Raw genomic sequence first — 17,054 nt, 5'->3', positions numbered from 1 at the left:
TAAACTGTTAGAACCTTGGACTTAGAGCCCAAGCACAGCCTACCAGGAATCAACAGAGCACGCATAAAACAGTGGTCTGCAGGGCACTGGGCGCCCTGCAGCAGAGGACAGTGACATCCCACTCAGAACAAGAAGGCCAGGCTGGTGGAGTTACCGCAGGGGTGGGCTGGGGTCTGCATGCTCCCCAGAGCAGGGTCAGGACCCTCAGTGTGGTCAGCTTCGCCCTGAGGCCTGCAGCTGTGTTCCTGGAGGCAGAATGAAGTGGGTTCCCTCTCCTGGGAAGAAGCCCCCTGGGGCTCGGGGCTCAGAGGGTCTTCTCTGCTGGTCCCTGTTCGCAGAGCCACGATGGATTTCCTCCAGCTCTTGCTTTGCGTGTGAATTATTCCGTCTGGGCTCCTATGAATAAAAGGTGATTTCAACTCCAAACCCAAAAGATTCCTCTTGGGTGTGGGTATGGAATTCGTGCTTTGATCCTCTTCTTTCTCCCAGTGGACCCCAACATGACAGTGGCCCCCCACTATCTCACAGGGGTTTTCCAGACTAAAGTCTTCCCTGTGAGCAGAAACTGAAGGAGGGGTGGGAACCCCACTGCGACACTTTTCTGTTATGGCCCCCTAGGGCATTGTGCTTGGAGCTCTGAGGACACCATGGCATGCCAGGGTGGGGGCCTCCAGAGGCCCAGCCCCTGGCTCTGTGCACGAACCCTAACCAATACTCCAATTCCCAGCTGGAGTGAACAGGGCAGGAACCTACCCTGCTCAGGACGGTGAGAGCTCAGGCACCGGGCGCAGGGAAGCTGCTGGCAGAAAGGGTGGTGGGGAGCCCTGGCTCCCCCAGTGTGCGCAAAGGGCAGGCCCCTCAGCCCCTCTGTGCTGCTGAGCTGGACCCCATCCATCTTGATCAGGTGGGACCCATCTGTTCCCCACCTCTGAAGTCTCCAAGGAGGAGCAGAGGCCTGACTGCAGGGCAGGGCTCAGGGCTCCTCCTCCCTGGCCTCCCTGAACTTGGCGTCACCTCAGGAAAGGGCCAAGGTCGCCACAGGTTCCTGGGACTGATGCAGCTCCAGGATGGGCCTGGGTCTTCTTGGGCGAGAGCTGCTCTGGTCGCACGGGGTGGCTGAGCTCAGCCCACTGGTGGGGGACTTGGTCCCTGTGTGAAAGGCAGGCATGCTTTGGACTTGGGACAGGCTTTAGGGTTCCAGAATCAGAACAGGGTGCATCCCGTCGGTATCAGGTGTGTTTTCCAGAGCTGGGTCAGAGACGGGACACATATGCAGAGTTGATGAAGGAGAAACTAGAGATGACAAAGCTTCTGTAGCTCATGAAGAGGTTTGTGACAGTTGATGAGCCCTGAGGAAGAAGAGTCCTGATTGGTTTCCCAACCCGTGAGAGATACTCGGAGGAGCTGCGCCCCCTGCTGGCATGCCTGTGCTCTGTACGCTCTGCAGAGGTTGAAGTGTGCAATTGTGAGCTTACACAGAAAAATGAAGATGAAAGGCGGTCTAGAACTTTCTCAGATCAGTGTTAGCGTTTAACTGGCGGCCCACAGCCTCTCTGGGAAGAGGGACCACTTCCCAGAAGACCATTTCCCCAGGAGGCCCAGGTGGGAGGACGTTTGGCTTGGGGTGACTCACCAGGGAGCTCACAGCTGTGTTCATCTCCTTGGGAAGCTGGCCCAGGACCTGCGGGGTGGCCAGGACCCTGGCAGACCCTGAGCTGGCACTGGTCGCTGGCCGGGGTCGGGGCTCCTGCCTTAAATTGGCTCCTGTGCTGGCTGGGGTAACCGATGTTTCTATCTGTGCTTTCTCTGTTGCTGTCCGGCTTACTGCTTCTGCTGCAGAGATCTGTTCCCAGAACACTGTAAGCTCTGGGTTGGCGTTTGCCCGTGAAAAGAACGTCCAGAGTCTCTGAAGGTGGAAACCAACTAGTGTTCACTATTCTCGGGAAGTCAGGATTTTGTGTTGCCTCGGGAGGCCTCACACAACAGAGGGCTGATACAGCAACTGTCCAAGGTCTCTGCCGATGAGTTAGCGTGGTCATGGTGACAAGACCTGGCTTCTCCTCAGAAATCCACACACCAATCAGCTAACTTCTCCTCTTTCCTGACTAAGTCCTTTCTCCTCCTGTTCCTCCAATATTTGTAGAATCCTCAGGTCTGAACTAATTACCTCATTGCTGGAACATGCATAAGGGCTCTACCTTTCTCTCTGCTCAGCCTGACATTCTAACTGTGCATTTCTCAGGTCATCAAAGATAGCCCCGATCTCATCACTAAACCTTATAATCCCCGGAATATCCCCAGCATTCCAACAGTATCAGTATGCAGAAAACAGAAACAAAACAAAAGAAATCCTGCCACCCAGTGCTGGTAACGACTGGGAAATTGATTTCTGGTGAAATGCAAAATGATACAGCTACCTTGGAATGCAGGTGGCAGATTCTTAGAAAGACAAATATTCTTTTTCCCGTCAGTCAGTCAATTCCACTTCTTGGTATTTGTTCAACCGAACTGAAAACTTAAGTCACACAAAAAGCAGAACACAAGGTCTCGCAACAATTTTATTCATAAGCACAAGACATTGGAAGCAATGGAGATCTCATTCAAAACATGGCTCAGTATAGGAAGTGTGGTACGTGTGCAGTGGGATGTCACCAGCCCGGGAAACAAATGAGCTGCCAAGCCACAAGAAATGTACAGGAACTGGAACTGCACACGAGCCAGGCAGAGGAGACTGCATATCTTGGGTCACAGTCACTTTTCTCATCGCTGAGACAAAACCCCTCACACCTGAAGTTGAAGTCACAAAGGTTCATTGCAGGCCATAGCTGGGAGAGGTGTCAGTGCATGTTTGACTGGCCTCACGGCAGGGCAGCTTGGCAGAGGGCCACTGCAGAGGAGAAGCAGTCCCCGGCAGAGTCGGCAGGGAGTCGGTGCAGTGAGCCTCCCTTTCTCTTTTACTGAATGCAGCATACAAGCCCATGGTTAGTAGGCCTACGCTAGGGAGGGGAAGCTCTCCTCAGTAAATCCATTCAGTCGCACCCACAAGCAGGAAAATACAGTGGATGGACTAATCCAAACTGTACACCCTCAGTCCCAGTACTGCACACCCGTGATTCAACCACTTCCAAAAATCCCATCTAGGAGTTCATGAGGCTTTTGGAGGACACCTAGACATAAGGAGTAATGCCGTGTGACTATAATTCTGTGGCGTTCTTGCAAAGCTAAAGGCATAAAAGTAATACAAAGATCAGCCTCTGCGAGGGTTAGGGAGAAGGGCAAGAAAGGAGCAGATGAAGTGTACGGGATTGCAGGGTGGAGAAACTGCTCTGCACGATGCTGAGATGGAAGGGGCATGTTCCGCACTGGCTAACTCCCTGGACTTAAGCACCTCGGGTGGATCTGATGTACATACATTTAAGACATCATTTAGCAGCAGAATGTATCACAGGAAAGAAGGACAGAAGGAAAGAAGAAAGGAAGCAAGGAAGGAAGGAAGGAAGGAAGGAAGGAAGGAAGGAAGGAAGGAAGGCTGGAAGAAGCAAACGTAAACATATTACATGTATAATTGTGTTGTAAAATCTATGAAACAATCTAACTAATGGGAATGAGGGAAAGGGTCTGGAATGAGGCAAAGGCAAAAAATGGAGTGTATAGTCTTAAAGACAAAAAGAAATTGCACGCAAGTAATGCTTTCCAGATGAATGAAAACAGTTATTTTGCCTGAGATGATATTGCATGCCTGTAGTCCTAGCCCTTGGGTTGCTGGGAGAGGAGGAGCCCTGTGAATTCTAGGACAGGGAGGGCTATAAAATGAGCTCAGGTTGTTCAGGAAATACATAGGTAGACCCTGCCTCAAAAAGAAAAAAAGTGATTTTCCATCTGGATCCAAGTCAACACTTTTTTTTTTTCTTTTTTTTTAGTGGCGGGTTAGCCCATCCTAGTGGTGTGGCTGGCACAGCTGTAGTGCCGGGGGCGGAACCATAGTCCTGAGGTTTGCCTAAGTTTTCTTAAGTAGACACTTTAGACCACTGAGCTACCTTGCTGGCCCCAACAGATTTTTGACTATTACATAGGCATTAAACAACTAAGCAAATGACTGAGTTAATGTAGCAGCTGTGTCTCCCACATTTGGAGTGCAGATTGACAGATGAGTTGGCGGGGAACTCAGTGAACTGTGTGGTTAAGGATTAGAGTTGGGGACATCAGCGAGGATGCCTGAACTTATTGTAGACACAGAGGGTTAGGTCTGCCAAGCCATGGGTATATATGCCAGTTAATAAACATAAGTTAGTATAATAATGCAAGTTAATATGCACACGACGACTACTGCTCTGTGCTTAAATTGAGAATGTTCAGTGTGGAGAGCACACCTTCAATGAGTAGAGAAAGAGATAGAAATGAACTTCTTCTTAATTAAAATCTTGGGGCTGGCCGTGCAGCCGAGTGGTAGTCACAGTGTGGGGAGGACATTCGGACACATGAAGGGAGAGGAGGAGCTGGAGAGACTGTGGGTGGAGTCTGACAAACACCATAGCATTTGGTGGTCAAGGCCACGCCCATGGCCATAAGTCCTGTTCACAGTCTGAGCCTTGAGGGGACACCCTTGAGGGGGCCCATATAGTGTTGCACCCTGAGATCTTCCTTCCAGAACCCACAGCCAAGTTTAACCATCAGCAAAGCCTCTGACCAAGTGCAAGAAAGGGGGCATCCTACAAATGCTGACAGTGCTTCTGCCAGCTACCGAGGTCATCGAAAACAAGACAGCTGAGAAACCGTCTCAGCCAAGAGGAGCCTCAGGAGACAGGTCTGTGAAGCGTCCTGTGACTGTGGGTGCGATCTTGGGACCCAGAAAAGGAAACAAGGGAGAAATACAGGAACTTTGAATAAAGCAGTCTGAGATCTTACAGGCATCCTCCTGGTCCTCACAGGCACAGGAAGAGGACTTTCAGGACACTCATATTCTGACAGATTTAGTAAATGGAAGATTAGGGAAACCCTAAAGCACTTTGTGATCACCTCTGAACAGGAATTTGGTTCCTCAGCTCCCAGTTTTCCTTCTGATCAGCCCAAACCATTTTGTAAGCGCTCACCTTCCCCATGTCAGATACTGGGGATAAATGAACAAATCTCAGTTGCTTCCCTGGAGGACGTAAATGTAGGAGAAGAAACTCAAGATGAAAACATCAGGTTACGCGATGCTCACTGTCCCACACCTGCTCATCTCAGCACACCTCCTGCAGCTTCACGTGAGTGGGGCAGTAACTCACTTCTTAGGGTTGTTACGACTAGTTTTTTTAAAAGAAAGAGAAAGGGATTATCAGGCAGGATTTTAAAGTATACACTCAAAGAAACAGGGCATGAGGCCTCAAAAAAGGAAGTCTCATCCTGTAGAGCAGGAAAGATTTATGTGTTTTTGGCAATGGAATTTATAAATCAATAGACCCAGTTTGCAGGAGACAAGTGCTATCCCAGATACTGGAGGGATGCACTGTACAGGAGAAATGCACAGCGCCTGCTACACTGGATTTCTTAAAGGTGAAATATATTGTCTGAAAACATTCTTTGAAGGCTTGGAATCTATTTCTCTTCAGGTCAAGGCCCTACCTTTGACTTTACCAGTTTGGCTGATCTGTAGACTTAGAGGACCTTCAAGGGCTTTGCGGCATGACAGTCCTGGAAGAGGCCCAGAGAAGCCCCTGAGGTGCGCAGGCATGAGAAGCCCTGGGTGGCTCTGGGCCTTGAAGTCACTTTATTCTTAAAAGTACTACTTACAAAGTCTGGTTTTCTTCGTCTCCTTCCTGCCTTCCTTATTTCTGCACTGCTGTCTGGTCCCCATCCCAGGGCTGTGATTCCCTATTCTTGAGGCGGCCAGCAGGGGTCTGGGGCTCTGTTCTTGTGACTGCTCCACCCTGAGGTGGGGCACTGATCCTGCCTCACCAGGGGACCAAACCCTTCCCTCTGACCAATTTAGGGAGACAAAGCAAGATGAATTGTGTTTGATGAGCCATTGTCCCTTGACAGTCAGAAAGATGGCAGGGACCTCAGCTAGCAATTTATAATTAAGGCTTCAAGTTACAGCAGGACTGATTTCATCATGGGTTTATAGAAATGGCTGGCCTATACTATCAACTGTTTTAGTTTTTCGGAAACTGACTACTTTGATATTTAGAAAACCATTGTCATTGCTCTGACAGAACCGCAGAGGCAAGTGCCCACAGGTCCTCCCTACTCTTGACTCAACATTTCTACTTCCTGCTGAGGTGCACACACTTGTTCGTACCACTCTTTGTGATTGTGCTCAATGTGAGAGAGGATGGACCGCATGGCAGAGCCAAACTCAATGAGACGCACACTCCTTCCTCGGTACTTATCAGAGAAGCCCGCAGTATGCATGGCCACCAAAGAGCCGTTGGAATCAAACACTGGCGAGCCAGAAGAACCTTGATAAAAAGAGGTGTCATAGGTCAAAATATTAGCGTTGTGAACAATTTCCTGGAAACTCTTTTGAGAGTACATTTGGAAAATGCGAGGCCCGCAGTCAGGCTCAGGCACGGATCCTTCATAATTTCTCTGACATGCCTCACCTCGTGCACTCTGAGGTATCACAACACAGGGGTCAATGCACTTACTTTCTCCTTCAGGATGGCCAGTGATATAAACCAACCCATTAGGTGGTGGAGGGGCGGATCCGTTGTAGAGCCCTGGAGGTGCTTCTCGTCCATTTTCCTTCAGTTTCAGGACAGCGTAGTCGAGGGTTGTATCACTTATCTCAAACCAAGGTTCAAAGTCAAAGCGGTCGTGGTCTTTTGTTTCAAACTCTTCATAACTGAATGTCACCCACGCACAGCGGCCAATGACGTCTGCCCACCAACGTGGCTCTACTCCTGGCCCCACCATGTCCCTGATCACGTGCTGGCAAGTGAAAACGAATGACTGTGCGAAGACAAAGCAGGTAGCGCTGCCCGCATTTCCATTATTGTCCCAGCGTAAGTATCCCACGGACTCCAAGGCCTGGGAGAGGAATTTGATTGTTTTAGCTGGAATAGAATTGCTTATCTGTTTCCCAAAGTTTGTTTGGTGCAGTGCAATTAATGTAGCTTTGTTTTTCTTTGTTGTTTTCATTTCTTCCTTGAGGTTTTCTCTGAATTTTTCCCTTTCTCTTTTCAAACTGGGATACTCTTCCACAATGTATTCTTTCAACACGCGGAGACTGCTTTTCTCTGACTCAGAATTCCTGGTGGCCGTGGCCGTGGCCGTGGCCGTGGCTGTGGCTGCCACCCTAGCGCTGCTCCTGTTTTCAACTTCAACCTGGAAGAGCTTTCCCTCGAGCTGGTCCACCAGCTGGGTGCTTTCTACATCAGAGACATGGTTGTGGATGAGCCTCCAGGGCTTCTTCTCCAGGAGAGGAAGGAACCTGCCGTCCTTGCACACAGCGTCCTTGATGGTTTCTCCTTTGAAACCAAAGACACAGAGTCTGTTTCCTTTTTTGTGAAGTTCCCCACATTTAACAATCATTTTTTTTGTTTTCCCAATTGCGTGAATATAAAATTTGACACAGTCAGTGGACATCCTGTCTTGCCGGCCAAACACTTGATTTTCCTGTCCACTTACATGGTTGGAGAAAGTAATTTTCACAGAGCTCTCCTCAGGAAAACAACTGAGGGGCATCCTGAGGTTTAGGAATCCTTCAACTCCTTCTGTGCCACACACCAGCATCTCCTTGCCGGCCTGAGACTTCGCCTCTTCTCTGACAGCCTCGAGGGTGCTGAGCGCCTCCTGTAAGGTTCCCTGCCCACTGTGATGGAGCATATGATTCATGTTTTGGTTTTTTCTGCGGTTCACATCCAAGATAACATTAATGACCTTATTTTGGTGCATGCTCTGGTCTTCTCGAATTTTCTTAGGAAATCGGCATCCTTGGTCCACAGTGTTGGTTATATCCCTAACCGTTTTCTGAGATTCCATCTTCTTTTGAGAACTACTCGTAGCATTGTGCTCTTCTTTTGGGACCTAAAAATGCACATTACATATTTTAAAATGGTTAACAGAACCATAATCCTTTGTTTCTCTTTTTAACAAGAAACTCATAAAGATACTATGGGAAACTTAGAACTAAATCCAAGGCAAGTGATAGATAGAATTGAGATTTAATTGATTCAAAATATGAGCTGAGTTTCCTGTCACAATAGTCAAATAAGTTCAACACATTGCTGAATTTTTCTAACAAACAATATGGAAGAAACACCTTTTGTTCCTGATGCTTGAAAGCGTACAAACTACCTCATGTTATTTCAGGTCCTTTCTGCTATTTGTAGCTACACAGTCTTTGCATTGGCCAAGCATGCTGATACACTACACTTGAATTTTTCTTCTTAGAACATCAAACTTAGTAACAATGGTCTACCATCACTTATTATCAGGCCTTAGATATTAGACAAAACTATCATTATTTGCCTATTTGTTCACAAAGAGATAACTAACCCCAGAGTGAGCCCCTTGATTCACCAGTCACCCACTGTGCAGAAGCCTGAGCCTCCCCTGCTTCGTCACTTCACCCCTCGGCCTTCCTTCCCCAGGCAGTGAGAGCACACACAGCCCCCACTGGAGAAGCCGAGCGAGGCACAGCAATGACTTCTCCAGGAACTTTTTAATAATCACACAATGACCAATAAATAAAGTAAATGTCAACACTCTTGTACTTGGCCTAGAATTTTTTCATTACACTACACTTTTTTTTTCAATTTTGCATTTAAGACACCGATTTTTATAAGATTTTACCTTGTGGGTCAGGGTGGGGAGGAGGAGGACCTGAGTACTGACACTTAATTATCACAAAATATAATGAGTGATTAAGACCCGTCCACTCCCAGGGTGGCAGGGCACCCTTTCCCAGATGCACACTGCCCGTGGCCAGAGCGCCAGCAGGCCTGAGCCCGGGAGCTGCCCTTGGCATTTGCCTGAAAGGAGAATTACAAGGCCAGGGCTGCTTGTGAGATCAGCCCTGACATCGCTGTGTGGTAGAGGCCAGCCCCTGACGGTCACCTTCGAGGCCGAGTTTTTCTTTCTTTGTAATAATACTAGTACTCATGGTTCGATCCTCAGCATGCCCTGTAGGCCCCGCCTCTGGGACGCAGTGAGACTGAGATTGAGTTTGGGCGTGGTGGCATGTGCACCTGTAATGCCAGCGCTTGGGAGGCTGAAAAAGGGAGGATCAGTACGAGTCTGATCTGTATTCTGAGACCCTGTAGATCCTGTGCTAAATCCGTTTTTAAAAAGATAAATAATACTAACATTCAGGATTAATAAATGTACTGTGGCCCCACGTGCACATTCTCAAGGTTTCTTTTAGCCCACACTGCCACTGCATCCCTGTCTGCACCCCTGGGGGCTACTGTGCAGAGTCCTGGGGAAAGGCAGGTTCTCTTGAAAGGCAAAGAGGGCACCTATGTGTGGCTGCTGCTCACGGTCATGGAGCGGCAGGCCCGAGACGAGCAGCCCAAAGTCTGCCTTGGACGTTCTAGACACTCAGATGTTCTAGAACCAGGAGGAGGGAAGACAGGTTAAAAGCGCTGACGTTGCCCCCTCAGGTGCCTCCCATTCTCAGTCTTCTTCCTGGTCAATTAAGAAGCATGTTAAACTCAACGAAGGACACAACGGTGTGGTGCTGCGGTGGAGCCCTGAGGTTGGACGCTGCGGTGGTCACACCCCTGAGCCTCAAGCCCACGTCTCCCCTCCGGCGTGGGAGCCCTGGCTGCACCGCCCCGTGCTCTTCATCAGCAAGGTGGTGGTACGACCTGTGTGCCTGCCTAACGCGCTGACGGTTAGAATAAGTGAGTACACAGGAGTGCTTCATACACCACGAAGTAATTCAAACCTGGGTTACTATGACCCAGTGTAACTGCCGTCCTTGGAATGCTGTTTCCATGCTGTAAAATATACTTTCTTTCTGTTTTTTATTCCAGTTTACTCTAATAAATTTTATTTTTTTGTTTTCTTCAAAAAGTATGACAATAGCTTTTTATTAAAACATGTTTTGTGTATGGCCCTCAATATTCTTTTAAATCACAGCTCCTGTCTCTGCTGCCACTGACCAACTCAGAAAGAAGAAAAGGGACAAGAAAGATAGTAACTTCTGTAATATCCCCCACCACAACAGCAAGGTAATGTCTGGGCAGCAAGACCATGGAGGGCCGGCCAAGGAAGGCCAAGCCTACCCTCAGGACATTCTGAAAACACTACAGACTTACCGGAGGAAAGAAGTCATCTATTCTCGAATTGTTCTCCAGGTCACACTTTTGGGACCTGCGCTTCTGACGGCTCATGGTGGCTGAGGTGAAGCAGATGGCTCGGCTGAAACTCTAAGTGCAAAAAGGTTCGAGTGAGAGCAGGATCTTCACAGCTGTCACTGATGCCTCAAAGGAACAGATGACCCAGGGACCCGGCCCTCTTCTGTCCCCTGCACTCTGACCTTGCTGTCCCCAGAGATGGGCTGCAGCCAGCAGACAGTTTACCTGGCAATGCACTGACTCCAACAGTACAACCTCTTGTGCAAAGTACTCTTATGTTGGGTCGTGCATGAGACACTGTGACATTCTTTCTGATTGCGCATGCTCACACCTCCTGTGCTGGGCAGCTCACATCCAGGTTGTGTTCCTCGAGCCAGGGTAGTGCACACAAGAGAGGCCATGGCCCAAGTCCAGGGCGCAGGGCATAGAGAGGCTTTAAATGCAGGTTAAAAATACTGAAGAGGAAGGGCTGGCCACATAGCTCAGCAGATTAAAGCACATTTAAGCAGGGGCAGGTGTAGGGGCCTTGATTCTGGGCCTGCCCTACCAGCCCCGCCCCTGGGACACCCCGAGAGTAAGCCTTTAATCTCAGCACTTTGGAAGCTGTAAACAGGAGAATCCCTACGAGTCTGATCTACTAGTGAGACCCTGAACCCTCTATAGACCCTTCCTTAAAATTAAAAAAAACAAAGAAACAAAAAAACAACTCAACTGGGTTTGCATCTGGAGAAAACTTGAAAATGTGTGGAGACCACAGTGTCACAATGTTATACAACATAAATGAGACCTTCAGGCTTGAAGCTCACACTCTTTCTTCTGTAGGAGAAGGTAGAAGCAGAAATACATCCAAGAGCAATAGCCGGGGAGATGGCTTGGTAGAATAAGCACTTCCCTGGCAAGCGCAAGGGCCTGAGTTCAATCCTCGGTTCAAGGAAAGGTGCCTAATAGGAAACTGGATCCTTGGACAGTGGAGAAGGGTCGGGACAATGGAAGGCAGAATTAGATGAAGAAAGCATTAAGAACTGTGACATACAGGAACCGACTCTCTGCAAGTACAGCCATTCCACAGATGCACACCAAATTGTGATTTCTAAGAAGTTAAGCCAAAAAAAAGTGTCCTATCCCAATGCTACACTGTGGTCTCCACTTAGGACACTGATGGCAGGGGGATGACAGAGAAGCAAGGATCCTTAGGTCGCCTCTTCCCACCTTTCTCTCTCTCTCTTTTTTTTTTCTTGTTTTTGAGTTAAGTGTTGTCTTTAATTGAAAAGCTAACAAACTGTCTAGTTACATTTCTCCCCCAAACCACAAACTCGGTAGTTACTGTCTCTAGGCAACTTATTCAAAGCCGAGATTAAAAGTTTTAAAACAAATTACACAAGTCCTCAGGTCCAACTAAGGGAGTCCTGCTACCTGCAGGCTAATCTGTACCAGTGATACTGCTTGACTCTAGGAGGCTGGAAGATGTTCTAGACAACCCCACTTGGAAGAGTTACTTCAAGTAGCCATTTTCCAGTTTCCAACTTCGAATATAGTATTTTGTTAACTCTACTGCAGAAAGCTTTTGTAAGTTGTTTTATTTATAATGCCAACTTTGAAAAGCTCACTAAAGTTAACTGGACAACAATCTTTGCAGAAATCACTGCATAGTGATTTACAAAAAGAGGGAAAACTCAAAATGTCAACTTTCTACAGAGAACCCACAGTTCAGTTTTATGCAGAGTAAAGAAAACCAGCAACTTTTGCTCAGACCAGAAGAAATTCAGTCATTGGCTTGGAATCTGCAACTCAAACTACACCTGAAATGAGGACAATATTATGTTAATGTAATTGTTTTGCTGCTGCATTTGTCTAGTGTTTGTCTAACATTAACAATTATAAACAGTGGTGCAACTAGAATTTGGAACAATCCTTACAGTTACAGTGTCAGGCACAACATTCCACTTCTCTTCATACCACTGGTTCTCCTTGCGTACCTGGGCTTCCTCCTCTTCAGTAAAGTCATTTTTGATATTAAAAGTCTTGAGAATCCCCTCAGGAATTTTCCCCTTCATCTTATGGACAACAGTCTTGCATGTAACATCAAGCAAGCCTCTGATGTCTAGGTAGTTTGCTGCCTGAATAAGCTCAAAAAGGGTTCCTTGGTCAACTTTCAGGAATTCTTGGTCCAAACAGGGAGGTCATCTGTTCGCTTTTCTTTGTTCTCATCATCCTCAGGAGAAGGAGGGTCATGCTTGTGGTGGGCACACCAGTGAATGACCTTTTCTTTTGTTTTTTTAGAGTAATCAGAAAATGCCTTTATTTGTCACTGAGTAAAATTCCATGACCTGGTCCTGACATCTCAGCTTTGTGAGGAACATTCTAGTCAATATTATTAACACTGAATAATCTATTATCACAAAGTATTGACCTGAGGAACTGTTAAGCATGACAAACATTTATCTCACAGTTGCTGCTTCTGTAGTCATAGATCCTTCCCTACCTACTCTTAGATCCTTCCCTACTCCATTATATTAAGCTCCAGAAGTTTTGTATCACTGGTAGTTCTGTTTACCGAAGACTACTTTTAAAATACAGAATTTAGTATATACAAGTTTTTATATTCTAGCACAAAAACTGTTTCACATTTTCCCTGTAGTTTAAAATAAGCCTTTTGGGGGGCTGGGGAGATGGTTCAGTAGAATAAGCACTTGCCTGGCAAGTGCAAGTGTCTGAGTTCAATCCCTGGTTCCACCAAAAATAAATAAATAAATAAATAAATAACAAAAATAAATAAATAAAATAAAATAAGCCTTTTGGAGGCTGGAAATATATCTCATTGGAATGGCTGCCTAGCTAGCTCATGACCCTGGTTTCAATCCCCACCTGACAACATATTAAATACAGCAAGTCTTTCTATATTTGGGATGATTGGAAAATGTAAAGATCTGGACTTGATGATGCCTTATTAAGCTGCCACTTTGATTGAAAGATACTGAATATTGAATGACCTTTTAAAATATCGCTGCATTAACATTTGGTAGAGGAACTGGGTCACCACCTCCTTCACCATCATTCCCAAATCTTCCAACATGGTCTTGATTGTCACAGACTGTTTGGCAATTTCAACATCAATTTCAAATATCTCTCCCTCGGAACTCGGCAACTTAATTGAAGGCATGGCGTTTGGTCTCTAAAAGACGGCGGGCCTGAGTCCACTAGAGCAGGAAGATGCTCCCGCCCATTGGAGAAAGGCCGCGGCAGATGAAGCCACTCTCTTTCCCCCGTTTCTCAGCACTGTGCCAGTGTTGCGGGCAGCCGAGTTAGATAAAAATATTTTAGGCAGTTAGGAATGGCCGGGCCCTCAAAAGAGATAACACAAAAGTCCAGATATTTTGCAACTATGGGAGGGATGGATGGATGTTCCCGCAGTGGGCCAGACCTAAAGACCAAAGATCAAACAAATACCGACCTCCTTAAAGATTGGCATCTGAGATTGATCATCACTCTGAGGGAGACTGAAGATTCCTTAATCCGAGTACTACTGGATGGCTACCTAATAAAGTCCTGTTCTACATTCATGCCCACTTTCTATGAGACTTGATTCCCCATTTGATCCTGGAGTTAATCTATTTTACCTGAGCAATGGTGCTTGTAATTCCATTGGTTGAACATAGTTTTGTCCCACCCCATATCCACCTAAGAGAGTTCCCCTGTTCTCTACCACCTTAGGCCAGCCTCACCGCACTGTTTTACTCTGTAAAAGTCCCTGGAAGAGACAGCTTCCCGGGACCTACCCGCTCGGGCCCCCCTCCTGTCCCTCTCTTGGGCAGGAGCTTTCTTTCCCTCAATAAATATATTCTGCTCATAACCTCCGTTTGTTCCTCAAATTCTTCGGTTTAGAGAACACAAACTCGTCCAGGTCCGGTCGAGAGATCGTTTCTCCCTATGTCGTTTAGAGTTCCCTGTATCGTTTGGAGGTCACCCACCCCAGATGAGTTTTTCTCCCTGTATCACCAGGACGAAGGGCCCAGGGGAGGGGAGGGCGCGCAGTCTTCCCGCCTTTGCCTTCCCTCCAGCGCTTAACCTTTTGCTTTCGCTTTCTCTGCCGCCACCAGGTCCTCCATGAAGGGGTGTGGGGGGTGGGAGGATGGGGGCATCGCGGCCGCCCGGGCCTCCCTGGCTCCCACAGCACGGGCCCAACGGGAGCAGCTCGGAAACCGCACGGGTGCCCTGCGGGCACCTGCGCCCCGGCAGCCCTCCTCCCCACTTGCACCCCTCCCACCACCTCCCCAGCCCCGCTGCTGCCTTCTCCAGACGCTGAGCCGGGAGCAGCGCCTGTCCTTTCCCGCCCTGGGAGATCGCGACAGGGAAGAGCCCAGGAGCTTTGGGACTGGAGAGACCTTAGAGCCAGAGAAGCTGATCCTGGGAAGCACCTTCCTGAAGTTCAGCTCGGGTGCTGCAGACCTCAGCTCCTAACAGCGCTCGCGTTCGGCCTGCATCCCCGCGGGGTCGCGACCGCCCTGTGGCCCGGTTCTCCTCGGCAGCCCGAGGTCGCCCCCAGTCCCCTTCTGGAGGCCCGGCGTCCCCACGCCCGGCTGCGTCCCACCTGTCTGGCCCCAGCCCGGGGATTTTCTGGAGAAGCTTTCTGCCAAACTCCAGCCCTACCCCAGGACCAGGGGTGACCTACCAGACACGTCTCAGTCACGGATCGCAGCCACAGGTGTCCGCTCTCCTCCCAGCAGCGCCTCGGGACAAAGCGCGGGAGGTGCGCTGTGCGCTGAGAGGACGCCTTGGCGGGAGGGAGGGGCGCGCTGTGTGTCGCGCGCATCTCAGCTGGGCGCCGCCTCGCTGGCAGCGGGAAGTTGGCTCACAGCTTCTCAGCCCTTCTACTTTTCTTGCTTCTGAAGCCTTTGGGGTGCCTGGAGGGCCCCTTGAAGGTTAGAGGGGGAGTAGGTGTGTCCTCGGGCCTGGCTGGGGGCTGGCATCGCCAAGATCCGGACTGCAAGCCTGCAGGGGAGGTAGGGAAGTGGAGGCCTGCCAGGGCTGCTCCTCCACTGTAGCAGGGCTGGGCAGCAGCCTGGTGGAGAAAAAGAGCTCCAGGGAGGGGCGGATTGCAGCAAGGCAGGCTCAGAGGCTGGGAGAGTCCTGCGAGGGTCTTGTGAGGGACTGCGGTGGCCAGGGCAGGTGCAGTCCAGGGAGCAGCGTCTCCCAGACTCCAGGGCCAGGCCAGCCAGGGGGGAGTAGCAGATGCCGGCGATTTTCCAGGTCTTCATTACCCCCATAAGGAGAAGGTATGGACTTGAGAAATTGGCACCTCAGAGCTGAGGAACAGAGACCCCAGAGAGCCTGCCTGGAGGCCTCGGACATTCAGAGCAGAAGTTCAGGATGACTGTGGAGGTCAAGGTCCCAGCCCTTGCTCCCTCTTACAGGTTGACAGAAGGACAGAACGCTTGGGAAGTGCCAGGGATGTAAAGTGTTGTAACTCAAAAATGAGGCAGGCTCAAAAGTTTAAAAAGCGCTTTATTTTAGCTGGTACCCAGCAGCGACACTCGGCACAAAGTACCTACGTGTGCGCCAAAGGGGTGGGGAGTGTGGGGGTTTATAAAGCTTAAAAGCACAAAGCAGGCGGGGTACAACTCAGGGAGTTCAAGGAGACATGGCCGCTGCTGAGACTAGATTTGGTTAGGGGTCTGGAGAAGTTCTTGGAATTCAAGGGTGGGGCGAGGGCTTACAGCAACAGCTTGCAGAAAGAGAGGTTTTGGGAGATAGGCACATTTTACAGCAGCTGACGTGGTTCACGAAGATGGCGCACCCAGAACAGGGTGGCGGCGCTTTGGTCAGGTTAGAGCATAAAGCACTTTTATAGGTGCAGTACAGGTGGAAATCCTGGAGAGCTGGCCTTAGTGTACCACACGGCATGTGCAGTGCACAAAATCACTGCCTCTTCCTCCATGGCTGCCTTGGGATTTGAATAAGGTAAAAACAAAAACAAAACAAAACAAAAACAAAAGTGCAACAAATGCCCCTAGACTTGCGTTCCCTGAATTATGTAGTAAGAATACCTAGGTAGCACCTGGCTTAAGAAGGAGCACGTTATGCATTAGAAACCTCCAGGGCTGTGAGACTACCTGCTATAAGGCTGCATATGGTTAGATTTCTAAACTTACGTGCAAACATATATAATTGTTTATTCCTATTTGAAAATATATTTTAATTTTTAAACTTGTTTTCATCATATTTTGTAGGGACTTAAATTTTAACATGTCAATACTTGATGAAAAATACCTGCTCCAAGTTATGCCTAAGATATTTGATATTCAGACAGATAGTGAGGTTAAGCTCAACAGCTTAGGTTATTGTAGGGTAATAACAATAAGCTTCTCTTCTGGAGGGTTAAAAACTTAAGTTTGCAGGCCAAAAATTAGAGAAAAAGGAGGGCAGCAAGAAAAGCCAACATTTTGGTCCTAGCCTTCCAAGGTCAATTAAGACTCAGGACATAGGAGAACGGGTACTGTAACATCTTATAACTTGGTTGTGTCCAAAATTTTCTGATCAAGGAGATTATGGGGCCAAAGAGGAAAGTGATCAATGATGTAGAGTGTGCCTAAGGAGAGTCACATCGAGAGAAAACATTTTCTCAGGCTTTCACAGAGAGCACATTGGCCAAGCAATGGCCATGACTCATTCACATGGCTGACACTGACAAAGAATCTACAATCTGAGGTACAGGATCTCAGGATAAATCCTGGGGGGATTTCACTGACCTTATCAGATCCAAAAGCTACA

General features: G+C 48.4%; 1 protein-coding gene across 3 annotated transcripts in view; it reads right to left on the bottom strand.

The window, feature by feature from the left end:
- Window positions 1-15,332, bottom strand: part of LOC101575808 (protein FAM111A) — a 30,814-nt gene extending 15,482 nt beyond the window's left edge. The window contains exons 1-3 of one of the 3 annotated variants that reach the window (XM_023706071.1): window positions 14,956-15,332; window positions 10,248-10,358; window positions 5,091-8,010 (exon numbers count right to left, since the gene is read on the bottom strand). In XM_023706071.1, the coding sequence (XP_023561839.1) occupies window positions 6,226-8,010; window positions 10,248-10,358; window positions 14,956-15,096 (2,037 nt within the window). In that variant the 5' untranslated portion in view covers window positions 15,097-15,332 and the 3' untranslated portion in view covers window positions 5,091-6,225. Of the gene's footprint in view, window positions 1-5,090; window positions 8,011-10,247; window positions 10,359-10,511; window positions 10,534-14,668; window positions 14,756-14,955 lie in introns of those variants that run through there. The other 2 variants (XM_012512612.2, XM_023706072.1) reach the window with 2 other exon arrangements.
- Window positions 15,333-17,054: the final 1,722 nt, after the last annotated feature.

Source organism: Octodon degus, unplaced genomic scaffold (assembly GCF_000260255.1).
Source record: "Octodon degus isolate 3935 unplaced genomic scaffold, OctDeg1.0 scaffold00239, whole genome shotgun sequence".
Classification (NCBI taxonomy): Eukaryota; Metazoa; Chordata; class Mammalia; order Rodentia; family Octodontidae; genus Octodon; species Octodon degus.
The sequence above is the reverse complement of the archived record's forward strand: the minus strand, read 5'-3'. Positions and strand labels throughout refer to the sequence as shown.